At 46.7% G+C, this 27,005-nt stretch overlaps 2 protein-coding genes across 3 annotated transcripts in view; one reads left to right on the top strand and one right to left on the bottom strand.

The window, feature by feature from the left end:
* The window catches only part of ZCCHC14 (zinc finger CCHC-type containing 14), a 59,005-nt gene extending 47,764 nt beyond the window's left edge, over positions 1–11,241 (top strand). The window contains exons 8-13 of one of the 2 annotated variants that reach the window (XM_036832553.1): positions 812–1,091; positions 2,576–2,667; positions 2,974–3,101; positions 4,360–4,500; positions 4,585–6,048; positions 7,198–11,241. In XM_036832553.1, the coding sequence (XP_036688448.1) occupies positions 812–1,091; positions 2,576–2,667; positions 2,974–3,101; positions 4,360–4,500; positions 4,585–6,048; positions 7,198–7,253 (2,161 nt within the window). In that variant the 3' untranslated portion in view covers positions 7,254–11,241. The remainder of the gene's footprint in view (positions 1–811; positions 1,092–2,575; positions 2,668–2,973; positions 3,102–4,359; positions 4,501–4,584; positions 6,049–7,197) is intronic. The other variant, XM_036832554.1, reaches the window with a different exon arrangement.
* Positions 11,242–12,374: 1,133 nt separating this feature from the next.
* Positions 12,375–26,596, bottom strand: MAP1LC3B (microtubule associated protein 1 light chain 3 beta). The gene is made up of 4 exons (XM_036834421.1): positions 26,443–26,596; positions 18,777–18,832; positions 15,162–15,268; positions 12,375–14,207 (listed from the first exon to the last, which is right to left on the bottom strand). Exons 1-4 carry the CDS (start codon positions 26,480–26,482, stop codon positions 14,033–14,035), a joined length of 378 nt encoding a protein of 125 aa, XP_036690316.1. The 5' UTR covers positions 26,483–26,596; the 3' UTR covers positions 12,375–14,032.
* Positions 26,597–27,005: the final 409 nt, after the last annotated feature.

Raw genomic sequence — 27,005 nt, 5'->3', positions numbered from 1 at the left:
CCTTATTGCAAATGCCAGTTTCTGGGCCCTGCACATTCTAGGAAACCAAAATTTCTGAGAATCTTCATTTCTACAAGCTCCTGGGGAGTGATTAAGCCCATGAAGGGCCAGAGTTGCTACTCTAGAGGCCCCTCTGCCAGCACGGGGCCCGACACTGATGGTGGCAGTGCTCGGGTGACAGACAGCCTGCACATCTGGACTGACAGCCAACATTAAAATGGGCTAACATCACAGACGGTGTGTACACGCACGCGCACACACACACGCACACACACACGGTTCTGTGAGCTCTAGTCAGGTAATGAGGTCTTTGAAGGTGCCGACTCTCTTCACCCTCTGCCTGGAGTGTGTAAACATGTAATATGTCAGTTTGCAGATTCGTGTGGAAGGGGCAGGGACAGAGAGTGATGCTTTTGCTCCTTCCAGCTTTCTAGAATTTACTTTTCAAAAAAAAAAAATTAATTTGAATATTAAAGATTTTGGAGTTAGTTTTAATATATGATTATCAGTATCATCCTGTGATAGAAGCAACAGAAAGAAACTAGGCAGCAAAGCCAAAAGTCTGGTGGTGACACACAGACGTGTACATATACATAATATGTACACACGTACTCAAGCGCAGCATCTAGATGGGTACATACACGTCCGTGCACGCACACGTCCACGCCTACAGATGTTCACCCCAGGGTGATGGTGGCAGTAGCTCTGGCCCCAGCAGTGGACATGGCTGCAGATGCAGTCCAGGCTGTAGGAGCTGGTCCTCGGTGGAGGCCGTGGTCTTTTGAAAACTACCTGTCTGCTGTCCTCGCAGGCCTGTGTGCGGAGTGGCCGGCATCCCGTCCTCTCAGGGCGGCGCCCAGCATCACGTGCAGCACTCGGCCAGTGCGTCCGCCTTGCCCCACTGCTCGCACGCGGGGGGTGCAGGCTCAGCTCTGGCCTACCGGACCCCGATGGACAGCTCGCCCGCCATCTTGATGCCTTCCAGCCTGCAGGCCCCGCAGAGCCAGGAGCAAAATGGGATTTTAGACTGGCTTCGGAAACTGCGTTTGCACAAGTACTACCCCGTCTTTAAACAGCTCACGATGGAGAAGGTACGTTGGTTACTAGCCGGCAGGGAGAATGTGCTGCTTGTCTCAGGTAACCCATCATTCTTTGGACCTCATTCCTAGAGGAACTGAGTTGGGTTTCTGCAGCATGTGTGTCGTGGAGGTCATACCACCTGGTCCTTAACACCTGCGGATGTGCGTCCCCACAAGTCCCGTGAGCTCGCTGGAGGGGCCGTGGATTTGAATTTGGAGGCTACCTGCAGCTGAAGCAAAAACTGGATCACAGTTGTTTGTAAACAAACAGCTTTCTTAAGATAGCTTGGGGTCTTCCCAAACGAGACACTCACTGTCTGTGACTGAGGGCTGTGTCTCCAGCAGCCCTTCAGTGGGTAGAGGTAGTGAATTGTGGGCCCCGCGTCCCCCTTTCTTAGACGCCCCTCAGCATAGCCTTTTACAAGAGCCCAGTGCAAGAGGGTTGTCTGATTAGCTGCCTTCATGGAGGCTCCTAGAGCTAAAGGAATAGATGAATTTTATGTCTTTCAAGCAATCCTACATAGCAGTTATCTTTTACAATACAGTTTTTACAAGGAGCATTTTTTCACTGTTAAAAAAAAATTCTAAAATTTCTTAAGTTTCAGTGTCACTGGTAAAAGTAAATTGGACCTGAATGTGATGTTTGAACTCTGAGCTCCCCCTGCTGGATGAAGTGACTTGGTGCCTTTTATCTCTGCAAACGTTTCGTTTGTCCAAAAATCTGCAATTGAAGAATCTAGAAATCAAGCTTTTACTGCTAATAAAGAACACATTTTAAGTAACTTTTCAATACTCTCAGTTTAGGATTCACAAGTCTTAAAAACAACAGATTTTACTAACCTTGGTCATGATCAGTTTAAAAAGTTTTAGTGTAATGTATGAGTTGAAAAGGCTAAGATCACAAATCATGTTATGGACCGTTGTGAGAACCAAGTATCATCTTTTTTCTTAGGATGAGGCCAGTGGGTTAGGTCGCCGTTCAGTTTGGATGGCATCTACTTTTCTGGATCACTGGCTACCCAACAAAGTTGCTGTTGTCCCTAAAATGACCATGATCTCAAGAAAAAAGAGCCACTAAAGAAGACTGCTCCTGTCTGTTGGAGGGAGAGCCCCGGGAGGGGAGACACTTCCACCAGCTGCATCTCTGCAGCAGTTGAGACGCAGAACACTGTCTCAGTCTCCTGCCCGCATAGCACGGACCTTCCAGGTGCCCAGTCTTCACCCAGCTGTCACTCGGACGCCTGTGCTGAAGGCTCAGTGGACACAGCCTGTGACCCTCAGACGCACAATGAGCGTCTTATATTTTGGACCCTGGACACCAAGTCATTTAGCAAGTAAATGTTTCACAGTGTTCCCCAGTCTTTTATTATCTAGTTAAGTTTGATCTGTTTACATATCCTAGAGGTAGAATACGTTTATGAAATTAAACTCCAAGTTCTTTGTTTTCAGAATCCTAATTAATTCTCAAACTTTGTAATTTGTTTCTTCTGTGGAAGTTTCTGAGCCTTACGGAAGAAGATCTAAATAAATTTGAATCCCTCACCATGGGAGCAAAGAAAAAACTCAAGACTCAACTGGAGCTGGAAAAGTGAGTGTGAGATTGTTTATGAAATGTGTCTTCATTTTAGTTTCTAACATGCGGAACAGATGCTAGGACTTATTACTGCTGATTGCTTATCAAACCTTAATTAATGCTCTTAAAATTCTACAAATGTGGCTTTGGTTTGCTAGGAAGGACCCTTTAGAGTGAATCTGACAAGTCAGAATGCGTTATCTTCCACCCTGGAGATTATTTTGGTGGAAATCACCCTTCTTAAGTAGAGACTGTGAAACACGGAGAGGCTCTACAGCAGAACTGAACGCTCGCTTGTTGGTGTGCTTTCCTGTCGCACAGGGAGAAGTCAGAGAAACGGTGCCTGAACCCCTCGGCCCCTCCCCCAGTCAGCAGCAGCGGAGTGGCCCGCGTTCCCCCTACCAGCCACGTGGGGCCTGTGCAGCCGGTGCGAAGCAGCCATGCTGCAGGTGGGTGGGGCCGGGCGCGCCTGGACCCGGGACCCTTCGGAGGAGGGCCAGGCCACAGGTCACGCCCCTTTTCCCTTTCTGTTTTCTAGTGCTTAGAGTTACTTTTCACTATTTTAGTTTATTTTATTTTTAAATTAATTAATTAATTTATTTATTTATTTAACTTTTGGCTGCGTTGGGTCTTCGTTGCTGCGCATGGGCTTTCTCTAGTTGCGGCGAGCGGGGAGCCACTCTTCGTTGTGGTGCGCGGGCTTCTCATTGCGGTGGCTTTTCTCGTTGCAGAGCACGGGCTCTAGGTTCGTGGGCTCAGTAGTTGTGGCGCATGGGCTTAGTTGCTCCGCGCCATGTGGGATCTTAGTTCCCTGACCAGGGCTTGAACCCGTGTCCCCTGCACTGGCAGGTGGATTCTTAACCACTGAGCCACCACGAAAGTCCCCAGATTGGGACTTTTCCGTTTCCATTTTCTCGTACTTAAGAGTTACTTTTCTTTATTTTAGCTTTTATAGTTCCTGCGACAGGAAAATAGAAGGGACGTTTGGGTTAGAAGCTGGAGACTGGTGACTCGCCTGAAGTGGTTTGGGCAAAAGCATTAGACCCAGAAACTGCTCTGGTGAAAGGGAAAGAGTAGGAAGTATGCGAAATAGATGAAAACCTCTCCCCCGACCATGGCAGGTGTGGAGAGGTGGCTTTAGGCCGTTGCCCTGCAGGTCCGTCCTGAAGTCCTCGATGCCAAACCACCAGCCTTCCTCCTCTTCTCCCTGCCGTCCTCTCCTCGGTAGGAGGTGGAGGACCACGGTAACAGCTGCTCTGCTGTTTTCCTCATGCACTAGAAACATCAAGAGTGACAGTAAACCAGGAAGAAAAAATGTCAGTGCATCTTTTCAGTGCTTATTTGACTGAAAAGGTCTTAGGTCCCTGGGCCTCAGAAAACGGAGGTCTCTGTTTGTGGAGGGCGGCTGCTGTAGCACCCGGTGGCTTGGGGGTCCTTTTCCTGTCCTGCAGCGTTTGCTTGGGGAGGCTGAGAGCACGGCCACGTGTGCGTCTGCCGCCTGGCGAGCTTGTGAGCCTCAGCCCTGTACGAACAGGGACAGGATGGGACCTGGCTCCTTGGGATGGCTGTGAAGATGAGCACGATAGGCATGCATGCGGGTGGGAGAGGAGGGCGCAGTCGACGCTGGCTGGCACAGCCCCCGTCGGCGTCCCGTGGCTCGGGGACCTCGGTGCCGCCTTTGGACTGTCACCTGTCGCTTGTCCGCAGCGCTGCGGGTGGAGGTGGAGCAGCCCCCTCACCAGACGGCCCGGGAAGGCAGCTCCTCCGAGTGCTCCAGCTCCTCGCCCAGCCCGATGGGCGTGCAGGCCCGGGAGGAGAGCTCGGACAGCGCGGAGGAGAGCGACAGGCGTAAGGACGCCCCGCGTGGCTCGCGCTCTGCTGCCCCCGCCCTGGCCTGGGAAAGCTGTGCTGACGCTGTTCCCACCCCTCTAGGTGTGGAGATCCACTTGGAGGGCTCTGACAAGGAGAAGCCTGTGATGCTGCTGAACCACTTCACTTCAAGTTCCGCCAGGCCCACAGCCCAGGTCCTCCCCGTGCAGAACGAAGCAGGCTCCAACCCGTCGGGCCACCACCCGCTGCCCCCGCAGATGATGACGGCGGCCTCGCACATCGCGCCCATCCGGATGCTGAACTCTGTGCACAAGGCGGAAAGGGGGGCCGCGGACATGAAGCTCCTCTCGTCCTCTGTGCACTCGCTGCTGTCTCTCGAGGAGCGCAGTAAAGTCTCTGGACCAAGAAGCGGCATCAAAGTGGACAAGAGCTTTGGCAGCACCATGATGGACGTGCTACCCGCGTCCACCCCCCATCAGCCCGTGCAGGTCCTTTCTGGACTCACCGAGAGCAGCTCTGTGTCGCCCACCGTCTCCTTTGGTCCCCGCACCAAAGTCGTCCACGCGTCCGCCCTCGACAGGGTGATGAAGCCGGCACAGCAGCCGGCCCTGGTGGTGGAGACCAGCACTGCTGCCGCAGGGACGTCCAGCACCGTCTTCCATGTGGCTCGGCCACCCATCAAACTTCTGGTGTCTTCATCTGTCCCTGCAGATTCTGCCATCTCTGGGCAAACCTCCTGTTCTGGCAACGTGCAAATAAGTGTGCCCCCTGCCATAATAAACCCTCGGACTGCTCTGTACACAGCCAACACCAAAGCTGCCTTCTCTGCGATGAGCGGTGTGCCCGTGGGCCCCCTGCAGGGCAGCTTCTGCGCAAACAGCAACACTGCCTCTGCCAGTAGCCACCCTGCCACGTCCTTTGCAAACATGGCCACCGTGCCCAGCTGCCCCGCCCCCAGCTCCAGCCCCGCGCTCTCCTCGGTCCCCGAAAGCAGCTTCTACAGCAGCAGTGGCGGCGGCGGCGGCTCCCCCGGGAACCTCCCCGCCTCGGCCCAGAACCACCACCACCACCACCACCATCAGCAGCAGCCGGCGGCACCCCAGCAGCCTGCGCCCGCCCCGCCCCCCGGCTGCGTCGTGTGCACGTCCTGCGGCTGCAGTGGGAGCTGCGGCTCGAGCGGCCTAACTGTCAGCTACGCCAACTACTTCCAGCACCCGTTCTCGGGGCCGTCCGTCTTCCCCTTCCCGTTCCTGCCCTTCAGCCCCATGTGCGGCAGCGGCTACGTGGGCGCCCAGCAGTACGGCGGCGGTGCCTTCCCGGTCGTGCACTCGCCCTACGGCAGCGGCGTGGGCCCCGAGCCCGTGCTGGGCGGCCAGTCGGCCTTCACCGTCCCGCCCGTGCAGAACTTCATGGGGGCGGCGGGTGTCTACCAGGCTCAGGGCTTGGTGGGCAGTAGCAACGGCTCCGGTCACAAGAAGAGCGGGCATCTGTCGTGCTACAACTGTGGGGCCACGGGTCACCGCGCTCAGGACTGCAAGCAGCCGTCCATGGACTCCAACCGGCAAGGTAAAGGCCCCCGAGGCGGAGGGCTCCCGGCACGCGTGTCCTTTCTCTGAAAGGAATAGTCAACTTCCTTCCTTTTTTTTTTTTAAAGCAAGCAAGAAGTGGTTTTTCAAATGCTCTCTGAAAAAGCACGAAACTCCTGATGGGCTGTGCAGCCCCCAGAAGGGCTGCTTTGGTTCTGAGACTGTCTTTGTGATCTCAGCCTGTGCCTCATTTTAGAGTGTGGCTAGCTGGCTGCGGCCCAGTGGCTCCTTGGTCTGTTATCTTGTGCCACGTGACTGGGGAGCAAGCCTGGGTGATGTAGTGCCACCGCCGGTGTTTAACTGAGAACCGAGGGCGTGGCATGTGAGTTCAGGCGCTACAGGTGGAACTCGCTGTCCCCGCTTCTCTTCCCCCGTCTAGAGTGGCAGTGGCCGTGGCCGTGGGTGTTGTGTGGCGGCTACGTGGTGTCCTCACTCCCTGTGCTGCATCTTCTTCCTTCCCCCTTTGCTACTCTTTCTTGTCTCCTTTAGTCAAGTGTGTGTCTGCTGTCGTTACCACACCAGGTTTGTTCTTGCTGTTTTTCTTGGAAAGGTTAGTCTGGGCATTGGGAAAACTGGTCCCAGCCCGCAGCTGCTCACGGTGCGACCTTGGATAGTCAGCCACTTGCTTTCTGGAGACTTTTGAGGGTTGTTCCAGACCTGCCTGTGCCCCTTAGTCACCTGGAGAGCTTTACAGACAACTTGGAATCAGGTCTGGTGGCAGGTGGAGTGACTGTGGGCTGTGCCGCCCCCCCCCCCCCCGCCCCCGCATTGATAGAGGTGGTGCTGCATCTCCTGACGCAGCGAGCCCAGAGGCCCGTGGTGGCGGCCAGGCCTCCCTTGCCCTGTCCCAAGGAAGGGGGCCAATTCTGTGCTGTCTGAGCTCCCAAAGAATGAAGAAACAGACTGGGAACTCTTCAGTCTTTTTCACCCCTTCTCTGATTTGATAAACTTGTTAAGATAACGTCCAGTTTGTGGGGTGGAGCCAGGGGAGTTGGGAGTGGTCAGAACAGGTGGTCTAGATTTCCAGCACCCACATCTTGACCAGTGACTCTGGAAATAACTTTGGACAGATCATGGCAGTAATTCTATGGTGATTCAAATTTGATCTCTTTTTTTTCCCCCTCTCTAGGTACTTTTAGGTTGAAATATGCCCCTCCAGCAGAAAGTCTGGACTCCACAGATTGATATTTTTCTCTGGCAACAGAACACTATTAAGCCATGGAGACCTAAGGAAAATTAAATACAAAACTGAGAAGTCTAGTTGCTGTTGAGCTCAATATTTTTAATCCAAAGGTGCTTTACTTTACTAGACTGGATAGAAAACCTAGCGTAGGAATGCATCAAACTCAGTTTTATTGCCAAAATCCTAGACGGGAGCTTGATGTCAGGACTGGCCTAGTGGGTATCTCCACTGTGGGTGAAAATTGGCCACCTCCACCCTTGGTTGCAATGCAGAGACCTCCCGTCTCCTGAAGAGCATTGCCGTAATTGGTCCTTCTAGGCTCACACGTAATTCCAGGGCAGCTACGTGAGGTTGGATTCGAGAACTGAAGGTCGGAGTTCTCCAAGTGGAGTTCTACCAGTCGGACTCTTGACACCCCTGGTGAGGGAAAATGTCGCCTTTGTTTTGTTCTGTTCTGTTCTGTTTTGTTCTTAAAGTGGTTAGGCACTAATCTCTGGGCTTTTTAAGGATTGCACTACCGAAGAATGTAAACTGATGTCAATCTCTGCAGTTCTGGGAGACAAACTCCCTGAGACCAGTCAGTGCAAGACGCTCAGAGAATCCGTTTTTAGAGTCCGCACCAGCAGGCTACATGATTTAGTACACAACAGAGATTTTAGTATTTCCTTCCCTCCTTAAAAGCACTTGTAGCAGTTTCAGGGTTGTCTTTTTTTTTTTTCCTGCAAATAAATTTAAACTACATTATTAAGTAGAAATAGCTACTTGCAACAACTTAATTTCTAAAAGGGTCCAAGTCCCAGAGAATCCCTAGTAGTCAAAGCTTTGAGGACACCTTCCTTCCCAGCCCTTCAGAGCTTTGAGTCCTGTCGTCTTCCACCACGAAGGAACTCTGGCAGAGACGCGATAGCAGCGCACCTCGTGAGCGGCACTGACGGATGCTGCACATCCTTAGCCAAGTTTGCAAGTTCTTTTATCTCCCATGGACCCCAAGGACCCCAAGGACCCCAAGGCTCACTGCTAATGGATTCACACTTGAGACAGACATTTCAACAACAATAATACAGTCCTGTAATCTCTGAGCAAACGATTTGAAATTTTCTCCTGTCAACTTCTTTTGTATTAGGCTGTGTATCAATAGTTAGTTCCGTTAAAAATTACCTGGAAAACTACAATAGAAAGTGGTAAGACTCTGAAAGAGAATACACTGACAGGACAGAGCTACAAGATCTGCAGAAGTCTAGTTTTACCAAGGTGGGAAATAAAGTCCACCACACAGCTCTCAATTTCACCCCATTGCAATGAGAGCTTTTGGTCCGAAAGTTAGGGACTTAAAGCTTCAAGGCTAAAGGGAATTTTCTGCTCAAACAATATTGTTTTAAATGCTAAAGCCTTCAATATTTAAAATATTGATTGGTAAGGTCTTGCCCAGGGATTTTCCAGTTGAATATTTATTTAAAAAAAGAAAATCTCAATACTCAGACCACTCTTAAAATGGGACAATCAGCCTCATGGAAAATTGGTGTAATCAAAATACCCTAGAATTTGAGGCATTGTGATGTAAGGCTTCAAATTTTGAGATCCGTTTCCTGCTTCATGGAAACTAAAGCAGAAAGTTGTTACATTTTTTTATGAAGGCTTTTAGTAGAGTTTTAAGAGTTTATTTTAGTAGAGTTTTATTTCTATGCAATGCAGAATTGACAGACCTCTGTATTCTTCTCTCTCTTCCTGGTACACAGTATTACATACAGTTTTGAAGTAATGATGATGCTTACAACAGCATTTTGGGGGAGTGGTTACATTGATCTCTTAAATTATAACACTACAAAATGTCAAAATTACGAGAACTGACACAACTTTGCCTTAAAGAGTACTAGACTGGAACTTGTCATATTATGTTTAAGGAAGACTTAGAGTGTTCATTGATGTTTACGATTTTAATATTTCTGAGGGCCGTTACAGTGGCCTGGATATGTGCTAGAAAGCCAAACTTTTAAAATTTTTTGGTTTTTTAAACAAAGAACTATTTTAAATAATCCTATTTCAACACAGTGAAATTGTGTGAAAACTGTCTCATAACAAAAGAAAAAAATCATATTTAGGTTTTTTGTTTTAGTGCTCAGTATTGGGGAATGAAAGTGTGTCTGTTGTTACCCTTATAACTGTTCTGATAAATATTAGAGGTTAGCGTTAAATACGACAAAAAATTAAAACGAACTTCAATTTGAAGTATGACATTCAAATTGAGGGAAGTAAGTTCAGACATCGTGTGGCTGTGTTCCAGTCATCAGAGGTCTTAGAGAAACTTCCAGCTGTCTTTGAAAGTGCATGTGCAGAGTGACGTCTCCAGTGAGGCCATTCCGAGTTGAGAATGGTAAAACGTAAATGTGAGACACCAGGACACAAAGCATTCAGCTGCCGCTCCGTGAGACCTCTTCCCAAGTGAATCCCATACTTGAACTTGGGAATATTTGCTAGCAGTATTCTCTGATGAAATTTCTCTCCAGAAGCAACCACAGTCAGTGAGCCTAAAGACCATTTGGCATTTCCTCAGAGGACGTCCTCATCAGCTAGAAACAACAGATCAGACTGACCCTTTCAACTACTTAACTATTTTCCCTGAAATTGTGGGCTCCGTTTCCAAATGCTGTGGCAACCAGGTAGGTGTGGCACCAGCCACTTGCTCTGTGTAGTCTGTCATATTTTAAAGTTTCTAACCCAATTTTTATCTCCAAGAATGGGGAAAGTGGAATGTACAGATTGAAGTAGAATACAACGTTGGGATAAAACACTAATCTTTTTTTTTTTTTTAAAGCAGAACATCAATTTTCTACCTTATTTTCTAATTTTTATTTTATGATAATATTGAACATTGGAAAGTGTATAAATGTTAAAAACTTCTAATTGCTAAAGAGCACTGAGGAAAATGGGAGCTAGCACTTAGAATAATAAAGACAAAGCTATTTTCTTGAAAGCGGACAACGTGATTGGGTATTTTAAAAACCAGCATCATTTATAACCTCCAAAAATTACATACACGAGTCACCTTGTTAATATAGTAGTTAGTAGGTCAGTATTTTAATCACTATTAGAATTCTAGGTCCTTAATCGCAAGAAGTCCACCTAGTTAGTTTACACTGCACACTGCGTATGGAGATGCATAGCGGGTAGTAACTTTGCCTGACGTTATGCAGCTGTAATGCGGTCCTGTGTGAGCACAGGCTGACCGAGGCTTACATCTATCCACTCACTGCAGTGTTGCTAGCGAGCACTTGCTGAGCAGGAAGTGGGTGGCACCCTCCTCGCTCCCTGTCGTCGTCCCTCTTCCTGCTTCCGTGGTGGCTTATTTGATGCCTTGCTAATTTTACACACTGATAACTGATGGCGTTACATGTTTAAGTCTTAAAGGTTGTAAGGTAAACCGTGACCCTGCTCAGCTCGACCACCCGTCCCAGTGGATGGGCCTGTGGAACCTGAGCGGGTTGGCCGTCCTTTCCAAAGTGCAGATGACTCCCGAAGAATGAGGCAGGGGACATTTAAAGCCATGGGTTCTGAAGAGGCTCAATTACTGAAAAGTCCCGAGGTTCTGAATCAAAGTGAGTTATCTTTAATCAACACTCGCAAACTACGTACTGTGCTGGTTGAGGCCAAAGGTCAATGTTACTACACTGTTATTGGATGGAGGGGCGCGCCTGCCAGGTCACCCCGGTGTTAAGAAGCCCCTCACATGCGTAAAGTTCTTAGATGCACAAAGACAGGCTTTGGTACTGAAACTGAAGACCTCGTGTACACTCAAGAATCTTCACAGCTTCTATTGGACATATTTTCTTTTTAGGAATGAAGGAAAATTCTCCCATTTTTGAGCCATTCTTTTATGTCAATTCTACAAAATTGCATGTAACTTTATAAATATTTTTAAAAGATATAGTTTTGTAAATATTTAATATTCTGCTAATTTGATTTTGAATTGTAAATGTCAAGTATTCTGTTTTTGGGGTTTTTATGTTTATTATACTTTGTTAAAAGGAAAATTGTACATTTTTAGAATGTTTTTATGAGTCAATTTAATGTACTGAAAATAAAAATGAAAAAAAAAGAGCAGTTTCTTTTTACTAGGTCTTTGTCTCATAGAGGATGAAGCACACATCCTTTCAAATCACGATCCTCCAAACTAGGGAGTCCGTCCTTTCCGCCTTCTTCCCAGCATTACAAAAGGGACACCTGGTCTTAAATCCATTTTCTATCAATCAAGTTTCCTAGGTTTTTAAAAAATGTCCTTGCTGTGAATAGAAATGTGAATTGATTTGGGGTTGGATTAAAGATGTTCCAGCTCTCAGGTACCCGTGAACAATCAAGGTTATTAGCATTACTAGATCAAGTATCCTTTGGATGTTTCCTAACTCGTGGTGAATGTGCCCTGCCATCTAAGGCCACGTCCTCTCTGGACTTGGGCTGGTGCTCTGCTCGCCCAGGACTGCGGTGCTATCCTGAGCAGTGCCAGGCCCCAGAGGGAGAATTCTGGGGCTTTTTCCCCAGCAGGAGTCCCCATTTTCTCTTGGTCTTGTCGTCAGACCTGTGGTTACCCGGAGGAAAACGTGCACATGGTTCTCGGACTGGTCAGGGCCCCTGTCAGGTAAGTAGCATCAGGAGACACAGCTGGCCACTCCTGGCACCTGCTAGCAGCCCCTCTGTTTGGTCACTTCCAGGGCCTCTGAGGGTGGAGGGCATGTGCGCATCTGCTGTTTGTACTGTACGCGGCTCCCCACATGGCCACCTCAGGTACCACGTGCCGCATAACGCCCCACACACTCTCAGTACTTCTCGTGTTACACTCTTGTTCATTTAGAGCAGGTTTTCAAGTGCCTGTTCCCACAAAACAGGTAGGTCGCTCCCCCGTCCCTTCTCCCCATACTTTGTGGCACATCTGTACCTTTAAGAGAACTGAGTTTTTTGAAGGCAGGACCTTGACCAATGCGAGCCAGGCACTCATGACAAGGCAGAGACCTTCAGAGGTGGGTGTCCCTCCACCCTGGCACAGTGAAACCAGCCTCAGCACTCCTCATTAGAAAGGATATTACCCACTTGGCTTTGGATGGTGTAGACTGCAAGTCTCAAATACTAATCCATTAAACTGAACTTTGATGACAGTTTTTAATTGTGCCTTTATTCACCTTAGTTCGTTAAAAATGTACTTGTTTTAAAGATCCTATAAATAGGGTAACCACCCACTAATGTGGGATATAAGTAAGTCACCCCTCTCAGCGTGGTACTTTGTCTTTAAAAAGCAGAGTTTCTTAAAGGAATCTTACCGATCACATAGTAGTTACAAGAATGTCATATAATGATGTATACAATCTAAACAAGACAGGCTAATTAAGAATTTACATAATGTAAAAATATACATATTAAAAGTTAGCCACGTAGACAGATGCATGCTGACTGGGGTTGAGGGCCCGTATGCAGTAATACTGCTTTTTCTTCCTCAGTTACAATAAATAACTGCCACTCACAGATACAAGTTTTCCACACACATCTAAATACACCAGGGTAAATAAATGGTGGCCTGCCACATGCACAGTCTCAGGTGGGTCTGTGATCCTTCTGTGATAGCTCTCACAAAAACAGTGTATAGTGAACCCCATGCAGGTAGTAGGAAGCACTGGTTATTTATTCTAGTTGGACTTTGAAAATGCTTAACGTTTGACATTAATATCTGTAAAGAACATGTTTCCTTTTGCTACTTTCAAAACTGACATGCACATGGAGTGGGGGAATTTTGAGGACTGCTTGACCTCACAGTGATAACTGAAATACCCTTAAAGATGCTTTTTAATAACATATTTTAGTCACACACTTAACATAAAACACGGATCATCTACAGCTTTAAGCCAAAAGGTTGAGGAAGTGTATCTGAATTTTAATGCTTTTTGTTTCAGTATCCTGTAGCTTTCTACCTTTGTCCCAAAGAATGAAACCCATGTAACTGCTTGTTTATTTACCAAAGCAGGCACTATTTTGAGCTCTTAAGAGAATAGTCAAAACAAAAAAAATGTCATTCTCTTTCTCTAGGTCTTTTGAGAAACCTGACCAAAATTATAAATTATTCAAGGTTCCTGTTGAGCAGTGGTATTTTTCTGCATTACTGTCTAGAGAACAAACCAAATGAAGACTTCATGACAAGAGCACTGATGTGAAATACGCCTATTAGCAATCAGGAGCCCTGGGCAGCAGCTCCGCTTGCTTATTTCCTATCACCCCCGGCCACCCTGCTTTCTGCCAGCTGTTACGGCAAATGGGCTGGGGGTGCGGGGTGGCTGTGCCTGACAATTTAGGCTTAAAGATGCTCTTAAGGAGATTTCTCTAGTTGAGTAGAAACCCTTCTATAAAAAGCTGGCAGGTTCTGTGAACCCAGAGAGAAGACTGAATGTCTCTCTGAATGCTCAAATTGCAAGTTCCTTTTGGGGGAAAAACATTAAAATAACTTGAAGGTCTATTTTATTGGCAACTTAGAATGCAAAGTATTTTATTTTTAAACTTCTAAATTTGAAAACAAGACAGCCTAGGTTAAATAATGAAGTTTCCCAAAGCTGAATGTGCTCATGTGGAGCTCAGTTTTTCTGCCTGAAGTACAAAAAAACAACTTCCTAAAAACTCCTAGGCAGGAACACTACTACTGTTTTGATGATCTGTGATTAGGTGAACTGATCAATCTCAGTTGGTAACATCCCTTTTTTATTCCTTGGTAAGGGTTTAAATTCTAGAACAGACACATTTTTTTTTAGTCTTACACAGACAGTTTCATTCCAAAAGTCTCCTGAGAGGCGTATACCATATACAGGAATCCATCTTCATCCTTCTCGCTTTCATACACTTCACAAATTGGCGTGGACACACTCACCATGCTATGTCCATTCACTAACAGGAAGAAGGCTTGATTAGCGTTGAGCTGTAAGCGCCTTCTGTTGAAAGAAAACATGTGAAGAAATAGTGATACATCAATACCTAGGGAGAATGTGTAAAAAATATCACCCACCCGGAATCAATATAAAAGTATAAAGATTTTGTAAACGCTACTTCTGGCAAAATGAAATATATGCCTCACTGACGATGACTTGAATATTTCTTCTCATAAAACACAGGATGTTTTCTACGACTATATGCGTGGTAAGTATTAATGATAATCCTTGCTAGATCATTCTTACTACTTTCCTGAGGCCAGTTTTATTTATTTGTTTATTTTGCTAATTATTTATTTGTTTTTGGCTGCGTTGGGTCTTTGTTGTGGTGCGCGGGGCTTCTCGTCGCGGTGGCTTCTCTTGTTGCGGAGCACGGGCTCTAGGCACACGGGCTTCAGTAGTTGTGGTGCACGGGCTCAGTAGTTGTGGCTCGTGGGCTCTAGAGCGCGGGCTCAGTAGTGGTGGTGCACGGGCTTAGTTGCTCCGCGGCATGTGGGATCTTCCCGGACCAGGGCTTGAACCCGTGTCCCCTGCACTGGCAGGCGGATTCTTAACCACTGCGCCACCTGGGAAGTCCTGAGGCCAGTTTTAAAACTAGTATGCTATCTGAGTAGCCACCAGTGTCTAATGTGATAAAAATAGTTCAAAATATAATTTACAAACAAAGATCTAAGCTGATGCAATTTATTACCATTGGACCACATCTACATTCTCTTAACTTATTTTCCTATATAAAACTTTTCTAATTAAGAGACATCTACATAGATGTTATGATGAAAGGATCAGAAGGGACTTGAGATCCAGCAGGTATGAAATAGAAAAACTCAGAAATGAAATGTCTTACAGTTTTATTAAGTTGCATAGATTTTTATCAGAGCTAGACTGAAGATTTATCTGTAAGCCTGATCAAGAATGAGAAGTTACCCAAAGAAATAAAGTAAAAAGATGATTAAATACCTAATTATCTTGATGAGCTCACTCATGTTGACATGATCAGGCACCAGGAACTTTGTTTTATCCAGGACTGGCAGCTGCTTCTCACCTTTGTATCGTTCTATTATTACCTAGAAAAGAAGCCAGAAAAGTGATTTTTAAAATAGCCGTTAAGGGCTTCCCTGGTGGCGCAGTGGTTGAGAGTCTGCCTGCCAATGCAGGGGACACGGGTTCGAGCCCTGGTCTGGGAAGATCCCACATGCCGCGGAGCAACTAGGCCCGTGAGCCATAGCTACTGAGCCTGCGCGTCTCGAGCCTGTGCTCCGCAACAAGAGAGGCCGCGATAGTGAGAGGCCCGTGCACCGCGATGAAGAGTGGCCCCCACTTGCCGCAACTGGAGAAAGCCCTTGCACAGAAACGAAGACCCAACACAGCCATAAAATATAAAAATAAATAAATAAATAAAATTAAAAAAAAAAAAAAAAGAGTTGATGATTATCATTATAAAAAAAAATAGCCGTTGACAATGAAAAACCGATAAAATACTTCCTATGTTGTAGCTGGCACATGCCAAAATGGGGTTTAAAACAGCACTTTTGTTCCTTATGAAATATGGTGCACAAGACAACATGGCTGCCATCAGGGAGGGGCAAGGTAGCCCTGAGGTGGGGAAGAAAACTTTGCTATAAATTCTGTTATTGGAACCATGAAAATATACTACCTAGTCAGAAAAAGACCACCAAGCCTTATAACAGCAGAGACGCTGGGTACCAGCTTTAAGTGTAAAGATCTGAATCTATGCCAATACTACTATCACCCATTTCTGTGACATGACAAGAGCCTTTTAATAAACTTTTATTAAAAGTGTAAGTAAGATCTTAACTCTGGGGCTTCCCTGGTGGCGCAGCTGTTGAGAATCTGCCTGCCAATTGCAGGGGACACGGGTTCGAGCCCTGGTCTGGGAAGATCCCACATGCCACGGAGCAACTAGGCCCGTGAGCCACAACTGCTGAGCCCTGCGCGTCTGGAGCCTGTGCTCCGCAAACAAGAGAGGCAGCGATAGTGAGAGGCCTGCGCACCGCAATGAAGAGTGGCCCCCGCTTGCCACAACTAGAGAAAGCCCTCACACAGAAGGCGGAGACCCAACACAGCCAAAACTAAAATAAATAATAAATTAAAAAAAAAAAATCTTAACTCTGGTAATAGACTCAAATCCTAAGTAAATATTTGAGAAGCAGAGACCATGATTAGCTGGTCTGGAGATACTTTTTTTTTTCTGCAGAAGTCTCGAAGATCCTGCCATTTTGATAAAATATCCTTGATATTTTTAAAATGAGTTTTAAAAGAATCTTGAACTATGCAGGGAACAAAAATAGTTCCACATTATGACTTGAAATAAATCCATTAGCTCCTTGCCATACTTCCTCCTTTCCATAAAGGAAAAATTTTTTTCTAGTTCTAAGCCACTTTATGTAGGCTCTGACAGCAAACTGGTGACTGCCCTTGAGCCTCAATACTACCTATTTACTGAGCACCACAGACATCCTTCTCCACATATACCAATTCTTTACCCTGTCATGACAATGAGAAGTTGTAAGAGAGGAATGGAAAATCTTTAGAAGAGGGAAAAATGCTTATATGTACATTGTTGCACTGCATGGGGCCTACATGAGGTTCTGTGTAAGGCCAAGTCAAGCTGTCATCACCTTCCTTGGTAAGATCAATAGCTTTATCTATGAGGTGTGTTCAGAATATGGTATCTACAAGTATGAATGTGACTTCTGTAAAAAACCTAAAACTACTAGCAGAAAAGATGGCTGTAAATATACGCAGATATTCACATTTCAGAAGGAGGCTATGGAACAAATACTGGCCAACTGTTGGGCTGGCTATCTGTTTCCAGTGACTGACGAGCACCTGCTAGCAGACACACACAGCAGGTACTCAAAAGTGAAGAAGAACCTTAAAATTAAGGAAATTACCCAGAAGCCTCATCCCCAGGCCGTATGTTGGCCCTGAGTGTGAAGACAGACTGAAATTTCCAACCAGTCCAAGAAACATACCTTCTAACTACAGAATCCTACAGTCATGACACTGCTGAGCAGACCCATCCTATTCTCCCTTCTGTGCACCTCACAACCCCAACCCACAGATCTTCCCATCTTCTTTCCCCCCACTTTGGTATGAGATGATCAATCAGAAAGCCAACCATGAAAGCTTCTGCAGAATTTAGCAGTGGAGTTTCTTTGGAAGTGGTCTGTAAGAGGTAACAATCATGTCCCCAGAATTATGCAAAATTTTCCAACCACACGGGATGGGATTCTCTTCCCATTCTATACATGAGGATATGGCAGCTCCTCTCAGAATTTTAGTAATTAGCCCAAGATCACTTAGTAACCTTGAACCTAGGGCCTGAACTCAGCCACTGTCTGAAGCCAGAAGCTCCTTGACCATTTCTCTCTAGACCTAGTGCCTCAGCAGAAACCTATTTAAGGTCCACGACCAAAGGACCCAGGGCACAGGACACTGTTGGCATCTGAGGTCCCTACACATGATAGGAGCAGCATCTTTCCTCCATCTCCTGCAAAGAAATAAAATATAAAGAGAGACTTCTTTCTCTGGGGCATCAAAGTCAGGCAGCCTGGAATGCGCAGTCACATTTAAATCTTGAGGGCTACTGATTTTCCCACAGCAGTAGTCTCTGCTTGCTTCAAAAGAAGGTGGATACCAACTTTCACTGATAAAATACCAACAGATCTAGCCCCTCTATCCCTTCCCCCGCAAGTAAAATACCCTTGATTTGTGAAGTGTGTAACATTAACACAGTAAACTCAGACTTAGGAGGAAACAGAATGTGATTAGATTAAACTGTAGATTAAGGTATCTCCATTCTAGGTCATGAAACTGACACACCAGTTGCATAGCTGAGGATTCCTATAGAAACCCATCAGGTAGGGACTTCCCTGGTGGCGCGGTGGTTGAGAATCTGCCTGCCAATGCTGGGGACACGGGTTCGAGCCCTGGTCTGGGAAGATCCCACATGCCGCGGAGCAACAAGGCCCATGAGCCACAGTTACTGAGCCTGCGCGTCTGGAGTCTGTGCTCCGCAACAAGAGAGGCCACGATAGTGAGAGGCCCGCGCACCGCGATGAAGAGTGGCCCCCACTTGCCACAACTAGAGAAAGCCCTTACACAGAAACGAAGATCCAACACAACCATAAATAATAAATAAATAAATAAATAAAAAAGAATCTGCCTGCCAATGCAGGGGACACGGGTTCGATCCCCAGTCCAGGAAGATCCCACATGCCATGGAGCGACTAAGCCCGTGCGCCACAACTACTGAGCCTGTGTGCCTAGAGCCTGTGCTCCACAACGAGAAGCCACCGCATGAGAAGCCCACACACCTCAACGAAGAGCAGCGCCCCCTCGCCGCAACTAGAGAAAGCCTGCGTGCAGCAACGAAGACCCAACACAGCCAAAAATAATCAAACAAACAAATAAATAAAAAATAAATAAATATAAATTTAAAAAAGAAACCCGTCAGGTAGTCGCACATAGCAGCACTGTACTAAAGTTGTATTTAAGCCGTGCTCTCTTAGGCGTACATTAATAACAACTGAAACAGAGACTACCTACCGGGATTTTGGTAGGATGCTGCTCTCGGATAAGTCGGACATCTTCTACTCTTTGTTCTGCAAAGGAAAGGAAGAAACACAGGCATTATTAAGGGCCAAAAATGCAGCTTCTTTCCTGCATTTTTACTGGTGACTTCCATATCTGAATCCCCCTATCCTTAGCTATGGCAGAGCAAAGCAGTAAAGACACCTTCCCTAAAACTGAGAGAAACCAAACACTAATACTTCATACCTGGCAAAGGTTGGTATACAAGATTAACATACAGAAATTGGTTGCATTTCTTTACATTAACAATGAGATATCAGAAAAGGAATGTAAAAAAACTACCTTTTAAAATCACACCAGGGACTTTCCTGGTGGCTCAGTGGTTAAGAATCCACCTGCCAGTGCAGGAGACACGGGTTCGGGCCCTGGTCCGGGAAGATCCCACATGCCGCGGAGCAACTAAGCCCGTGCACCGCAACTACCGAGCCCACGTACCTAGAGCCCGTGCTCTGCAACAAGAGAAGCCACCGCAATAAGCCCACGTGCTGCAACGAAGAGTAGCCCCCGCTCGCCACAACTAGAGAAAGCCTGTGCGCAGCAACGAAGACCCAACGCAGCCAGAAAATAAAAAACAAAAAAACACACCTTAGGAATAAAGCTGACCAGGAGGTGAAAGACTTATACACTGAGAACTATAAAACATTAATAAAAGAAATTAAAGATGATTCAAAAAAACAGAAAGATATCCCATGCCCTTCGATTAGAAGAATATTGGTTTTTTTTTTTTTCCTTTGGCTGCACAGCATGTGGGATCTTAGCTCCCCGACCAGGGACTGAATGCGCACCCCCTGTATTGGAAGGGCAGAGTCTTAACCACTGGACCGCCAGGGAAGCCCCTGGAAAAATATTGTTAAAGTGGCCATACTACACAAAGCGATCTACAGATTAAATGTGATCCCTATCAAATTACCCATGACATTTTTCACAGAACTAGAACAAATAATCTTAAAATTTATATGGAACCATAAAAGACCCAGAATTGCCAAAGCAATCCTGAGGAAAAAGAGCAAAGCAGGAGGCATAACCCTCCTAGACTTCAGACAATACTACAAAGCTACAGTAACCAAAAGTGTGGTACTGGCACAAAAACAGACATATGGATCAATGGAACAGAGCAGAGAGCCCAGAAATAAACCCACACATCTATGGTCAATTAATCTTCAACACAGGAGGCAAGAATATACAATGGAAAAACGACAGTCTCTTCAGCAAGTGGTTCTGGGAAAGTGGGACAGCTGCATGTAAGTCAATGAAGTTAGAACACAACCCTCACACCATGCACAAAATAAACTCAAAATGGCTTAAAAGGGCTAAATGTAAGAGAGGACAACCATAAAACTCCTAGCTAGAAGAGAGCAGAGGTAAAACATTCTTTGACGTAAATCACTGCAATGTTTTCATAGGTCAGTCTCCCAAGGCAATAAAAATAAAAAGCAAAAATAACAAATGGGACCTAATCAACTTACAAGCTTTTGCACAGCAAAGGAAACATTAAACAAACCCCCGAAAAGACACCTATAGAATGGGAGAAAATACTTGCAAATGATGCGACCGACAAGGGCTTAATTGCCAAAATATACAAACAGGTCATACAACTCAACAAAACAAAGAACCCAATCAAAAAATGGGCAGAAGACCTAAACAGACATTTCTCCATAGAAGACATCCAATAGGCACATAAAAAGATGCTCAACATCACTAATTATTAGGGAAATGCAAATCAAAACTACAATGAGGTATCATCTCACACCCGTCAGAATGGCCATCATTAAAAAGTCTACAAATAACAAATGCTGGAGAGGGTGTGGAGAAAAAGGAACCCTCCTACACTGTTGGTGGGAATGTTAGCTAGTGCAGCTGCTATGGAGAACAGTACGGAGCTTCCTCAAAAAGCTAAAAATAGAGCTACCATATGATCCAGCAATTCCACTCCTGGGCATATATCCGAAGAAAACTCTAACTTGAAAAGATACGTGGGGCTTCCCTGGTGGCGCAGCGGTTGAGAATCCGCCTGCCAATGCAGGCGACACGGGTTCGAGCCCTGGTCTGGGAAGATCCCACGTGCCGCGGAGCGACTGGGCCCGTGAGCCGCAATTACTGAGCCTGCGCGTCTGGAGCTTGTGCTCCACAACGAAAGGCTGCGATAGTGAGAGGCCCGCGCACCACGATGAAGAGTGGCCCCCACTCGCCGTAACTAGAGAAAGCCCTCGTGCAGAAATGAAGACCCAACACAGCCATAATAATAAATAAACAAATACTTTGAAAAAAAAAAAAAAAGAAAAGATACGTGTACCCCTATGTTCGCAGCAGCACTATTCACAATAACCAAGGCATGGAAGCAACCTAAATGTCCATCGACAGAGGAATGGATAAAGAAGATGTGTTACATGCATACAATGGAATACTACTCAGCCAAAAAGAAGAATGAAATAATGCCATTTGCAGCTACATGCATGGACCTAGAGATTATCATACAAAGCAAAATAAGTCAGAAAGAGAAAGACAAACACCATATGGTATCAGTTATATATGGAATCTAAAATATGACACAAATGAACTTATCTACGAAACAGAAATAGACTAACAGACGTAGAGAACAGACTTCTGGTTGCCAAGGTGGAGCAGGGTGGGGAGTGCTGGATTGGGAGTTTGGGACTAACAGATGCAAACTACTATATACAGAATGGATAAACAACAAGGTCCTATTTTATAGCACAGGGAACTATATTCAATATTCTGTAATAAACCATAATGGAAAAGAAAAAAGATTCAGTGAGAATGCTGGTACGCCCCTTGCAAATATCTGGCACATAGTAAATGCTTAATAAATGCTAGCTGTTATTAAATAAAAAATGAAATAATGCCATTTGCAACAACATGGATGGACCTAGAGATTATCATACTAAGTCAAGTCAGACAGAGAAAGACAAATATCATATACGGTATCACATGTAAAATCTAAAAAATAATACAAACGAACTTATTTACAAAGGGTCTGGAGAGCTTCCAGGTGGCAGGAGAGTGCAATCACCAAACTCCATGGAGACAGAAGCTCCTGTGCTCAGCACTCTTCCGGACCTTACCACCGCTATGCTTTAATATCCTTTGCAATAATCTGATAATCTAGTAATTAAAGGCTTTTCCTGAGCTCTGGGAGCCACTCTAGTAATTTAATCAAACACAAGGTGATCTTGGGAAACTGATTTATAGCTAGTCAGAGCAACGACCTGTACGTGCAATTAGCCTTTGGTGGGGGGCGGGGGGGGGGGCTAGCAGGCGGGACGGAGCCCTTAACCTGCTGGATCTGAGGCTATCACCAGGTAGTGCTAGAATTGAGTTGAACTGGATGACAACTAGCTGAATTGCTTGTCTGGTGTCAGAAGTGAGCCGCAGTGTTTATGGAGTACTGCAGAGTAGAGAGGACACAAAGGAAGAGTTTTCCTTTCTATCATCCTTAGAACCCCTCTCTGTTTCTAGGGGTGTCATGGATACTTCATTTCTCTCAGCTCTAAGACCTGTCCCTGTGTGGGTCCTGCCCAAGAAAAGATGCTCTACCATCTACACTTAGCTATCAGCCATCTTCACAACAAAAACCTCCATCTTGTCAGAGTAGATTTCACGAGCAAGGGGAAATCACAATTTAATTAATTCACTGTAGCCAATAAATAATAAGTTTAATATACCCTGGAATGTTTCACATTTAAAAGTTCATCCAAAAAAAATGTAAAAGGTACAAGGAATCATTCAGGCATAAGGGGGAGAGAATATTTTATGCAAGGAAAACAGGTTTATTTTGGTAAGTGGAGCAGGAAAAGACAAAATGGTCTCTAAACGTGGGGCTTCAAAGTCAAACTATAGTGTCAAAAGTTTTCTTTATCTTGATTTATCCCCAAAATATGGTCCAAAAAGGAAGGCAAAAATGATTATTTTCATTAAAGGTGGGACAACAGAGGAAGACAAGTGACTTCCCTAAGGTGAGAAGAGTAGTACCAAAGTCCTGTAGGAATGTCTTTAGCGTCCTGGCCAGTTGTAATGAAAATCCAGTGGTGAGCCCAAAGTGATTAAATAAATATGGTATATGCTGACGCCTAACTCTGAATAGAAGGCTGTTTTCAGAAGCCGACAGTATATTTAACAAAAGCATTACCAACGCCACTGGATCAAAGGCACATGAGAGCACTTCTTTTACTCAATTATTTTCTTAATGCTGTGATGATCTGTTTATCATTTGCCTTTCTCAACAGACTGCCCCTGGCAGTCAGGGATCCAGCTCTAGTCATGTCTGTATTCCCCCAGGGCTCAGGCTTGTACATGGATGATATACTTCCCCAGATTCCTCTTCCTGTCTCTAAGAACGCTTATAAGCCTTACAAAAATAGAGACTAGGAGTCTAAGGTGTCTTACTTGCAAAGATGCTTTGAGATAGATTCCCTAGGGCATTTAAAGTAAGGCTTATATATATTTTCCAGGATTTAGTTCACTGAAGTGGAAGCATAAATATTTTCCCCAATATGCCTATAAATAAAAAACATAAAATGCCATCCATCAGTGAGTGACACAGCTTAAGAGCAGGGAGTGTTACCTAGGTGTTGGCATAAATCTCCTTCTCCAGTCTCCCTGTTACGTAGTTGGAGCTATTTATTCTAGACCATCACATGAACTTCCGAGACATGCAGACCTTTTGTTATTGATGGTGAAGCTTAAGATCTAGGTTTAACATTGAATCTCAGCAGAATGATGTCTAGGAGACAGATGTGTTATTAAACAAACCAGGGCAACCCTAGAAGAAAATGGAGTGAGATTATGACATTTGAGAAGACTGAATCCGAAAATATTTGCTCAAATACAACTTCTGAAGTTCATAAAAGTCTTCAAAACATTTGTAAAGAAACACTATTGCCTCTTGACTCAGAGTGTTGGTCCACGTCATGTACTGGAAATGATGGCTACCTACTGGAGGACAGAAGAATTCCTATCAGAAGGGTACGAGTCCAGACTCTGCCACTAGGTGGACCATGATTTCCACCTCTCAGGGCCCCACCCAGTTTCTCTGGCCACAAAAGGAAGTGGTTGTTTTGGGCGAGCCCTAAGAGTCATCTCAACCCTTTCAACCCTGGTAGAATATATCACAGCAGAGCTAGACTCAATTTTTAATTAACCTAAACTCACTCACTTGGGAAGAGTACTGCTCAAGCTAACTGGGGCTGGTCTTAGGTTCTATAAAAACATATCTCCAAACAACTTATTCCCCTCATTTACCGTGTTACAAATCTCTGAAAATCGTCAGCGCTGATTACCATAATCAGTAGCAAGGAAAGGCAGTAGCCATTAAATGATGTGATATTTTTCTGCAAAATGACTGTTTTTTAAAAAATTATTTTTATTTATTTATTTAGTTGGCTGCGTTGGGTCTTCATTGCCGTGCGTGGGCTTTCTCTAGTTGCGGCGAGCAGAGGCTACTCTTCGTTGAGGTGCGGGGGCTTCTCACTGTGGTGGCTTCTTGTTGCGGACCACAGGCTTTAGGCACGCGGGCCTCGGTAGTTGTGGCACGTAGGCTCAGTAGTTGTGGGTCGCGGGCTCTAGAGCACAGGCTCAGTAGTTGTGGGGCACGGGCTTAGCTGCTCCGCGACATGTGGGATCTTCCTGGACCAGGGGTCGAACCCATGTCCCCTGCATTGGCAGGCGGATTCTTAACCACTGTGCCACCAGGGAAGCCCTGCAAAATGACTATTAAAGAGCCCTTTTAAAAAAGGGGGGGGGAGGGGGGTAATCCTAGGAGTTCTTGTCACAAGGAGAAAATTTTCCTTTTTTATTTTATGTATGAGAAGATGCATGTTAGCTGAACCTATTATGGTAATCATTTTACAATACATGTAAACCAAGCCATCATGCTGAATACCTTAAATTTATACAGTGATGAATGTCATTTCTCAATAAAAGTAGAAAAAAAAGAATCAGAGTCAGGAGACTAGGGACAAAAAAAGGAGGAGTGGGAGTAAAGGTGAACAAAGAGGAAAGCCCACAAATACACTAATGGAGAAAAAAATGAGGCATACCTGCTGGTTTACCCTCAAGGCCACAGGCACCAGGGGAATTCCTTCTAATTCGCTATTTTATTCTCATTTATTCTCACTTTTATTCTAGTTATTCCTCACCTTTCCTACTCTTACCACCTACTCTTCTTGAGCGATTTTTCTAGATAACCTAAAAATACTCTAAGCAAAAAGAAAGTAACTATAGTATTGGTCATGAGAAAATGAGCATCTTTCCCATACAAATGTCCCCAGTTAGCTTTCAATGCCAGAGTCTGTAAGGACAGAAGCTAGATACAATGGCAAATCTGCTCTAAATGCTGTTCTCATGGCTGCATAAAAAGTAAGCAATATTCATGAGTATCAACTTGAGTTCATGAAAGTCACTAAAGAGAAAATTTCTTAAAAAAAAAAAAACAAAAAGACACGTCTAAGTTTTGCTAACCAACCACTTCAAGAGGCTGAAAGGACATGCTCCACAGGTCAACGTGAATTTCATCTACTGGAGCTTCCAAGGCACAAGAAACAATTATCAATAACGAGATCTACAAAACCATATCCTAGCTCAAGTGAACGCTCGGCTCTTTCTAGACTCCAGGAAACTAGACAAAAGTAGACGAAAGTGATACAGCTCAAGCGCCTAAAGATTAGGGCAGGAAGGAACGCTGGTCCCGCCCTACCCCACCTGGCCTTCCAGGGCTGAGATAAACAAGCCCTACACAGCGATGTGCAAGGAGGCCACGTTGTTATTGCAGAACCGTCTTGCTTAAAGGGAGCACCAATCACTTCCTTCCGTCGGTTTTGTGGAGGAGTAAATATTGTGAGGGTGTCACCTCCAGTTTCAACCAAATGCCAGCAAGCTAAGTGGGGATTCTAGCCTGAACTGGGAGAGAACGGATTCGCCGCTGCTGTCCAAGAATGCTGTCGCAAGCCGGTTAGAAGAGCCACCCACCCTAGCTCCTGTGCCACAAATAGGACCAAGACGTCCCGGCCACGCGGGGCTGCAGGGGAAGGGGCAGGCGTGAGGAGGCGCGGCCTCGGAGTCACTCCTCTCCGCGGAGGTCCTGACGCGTGAAGGGACCATGTGTGACCCGGACGACGCACCAGAAGACGACTGCCTTGCACCCCCGGGGCCACCACTTCGGAGAACCTGTCCCAGCCCTGCGCTCGGGCCAGCCTCCCCTACAAGGAGGGCACCCCCTGCGCAGCTCGCGCTCGTCTCTTCGTGGGGACCTAACACCCCAGGCCTGGAGGGCTGACGGGCCCCGAGCCCACAGCCCGCCCGGCCTCCCGGGGCCAAAAGGTGATTCAGCAGCTCCGCGCCAGTGCGCCCTCGGCCCCTCGGCCCCCGCACTCCGGCCCCTCGGGCCCGCAGCCCCCTGGGCCCGGCAGCCCTCGGCCCGTCAGGCCCCCGCCTCGGCCCTTCGGCCACCCGGGCCCGGCCCTCCCGCAGCCGCCGCCTCAGCCCCTCAGCCCTCGGCACCTCGGCCCGTCCGACCTCTCCGGAGCCCCTCCGCCAGGGCCGGCCCCGCCGCCTCGGCCCCTCAGCCTCCCGGCCCTCCGTCAGCGGCCGGCCCCGCGGCACCCACCGAAGGTTCGGCGCTGTTTGAAGGTCTTCTCCGATGGCATGGCGCGGCAGGCTGGGCGGGGGCGGCGAGGTGCAGAGTCCCGGCGGCCCCAGGCGGTGGCTGAGACGGCTCCGACTGTGGCGACAGCGACGGCTCTTGTGTTTTCTCAGCCCGCAGCCGCGTCAGGTGACCGGCGCGGCGTCCCGGGAGGCGGGGCCAGGAGCGGGCCGCCGCCGCCGCCATGGCGGGCGTGGCGGAAGCAGGACGAGCGCAGCGCCCGGGGCGGGGTCGGGGCTGGCGGGAGTGGGGGAGGCCCGCGGCCCGCGTGGGGAGTGCGAGCCCCGAACCAGGCTGTGACCGGCGGAAACACGCCGCGCAGACACGCACGGTGCTGCCCCCGCGGCCGAGCTGCCGCGACTCGGCCTCGCTCCTGTTCCCGGTGCCGGTTCTGATGCCTGGTGATGTTTGCACCTGAAAATAAAGGGGTGGTGTGCCCCTGCCTCCTTTGGAGCTGCTGGTGCTTTTCCGCCGGCGGCTTTTTGTGTCTTTGTTTCCGTTGGCTTCCACGTCAAGTATGTCTCAGT

Source organism: Balaenoptera musculus, chromosome 19, assembly GCF_009873245.2.
Source record: "Balaenoptera musculus isolate JJ_BM4_2016_0621 chromosome 19, mBalMus1.pri.v3, whole genome shotgun sequence".
Lineage (NCBI taxonomy): Eukaryota > Metazoa > Chordata > Mammalia > Artiodactyla > Balaenopteridae > Balaenoptera > Balaenoptera musculus.
Note: the sequence above shows the minus strand (reverse complement) of the source record. Positions and strands in the feature narration are given on the sequence as shown.

Excerpts from the sequence above, each read along its gene's own strand:
- MAP1LC3B (XM_036834421.1), bottom strand. The coding sequence starts at position 26,482 with ATGCCATCGGAGAAGACCTTCAAACAGCGCCGAACCTTCG. Across the intron at positions 18,833-26,442 it reads CAAACAGCGCCGAACCTTCG|AACAAAGAGTAGAAGATGTC; the intron begins GTGGGTGCCGCG and ends TTTCCTTTGCAG. Across the intron at positions 15,269-18,776 it reads AGCATCCTACCAAAATCCCG|GTAATAATAGAACGATACAA; the intron begins GTAGGTAGTCTC and ends CTTCTTTTCTAG.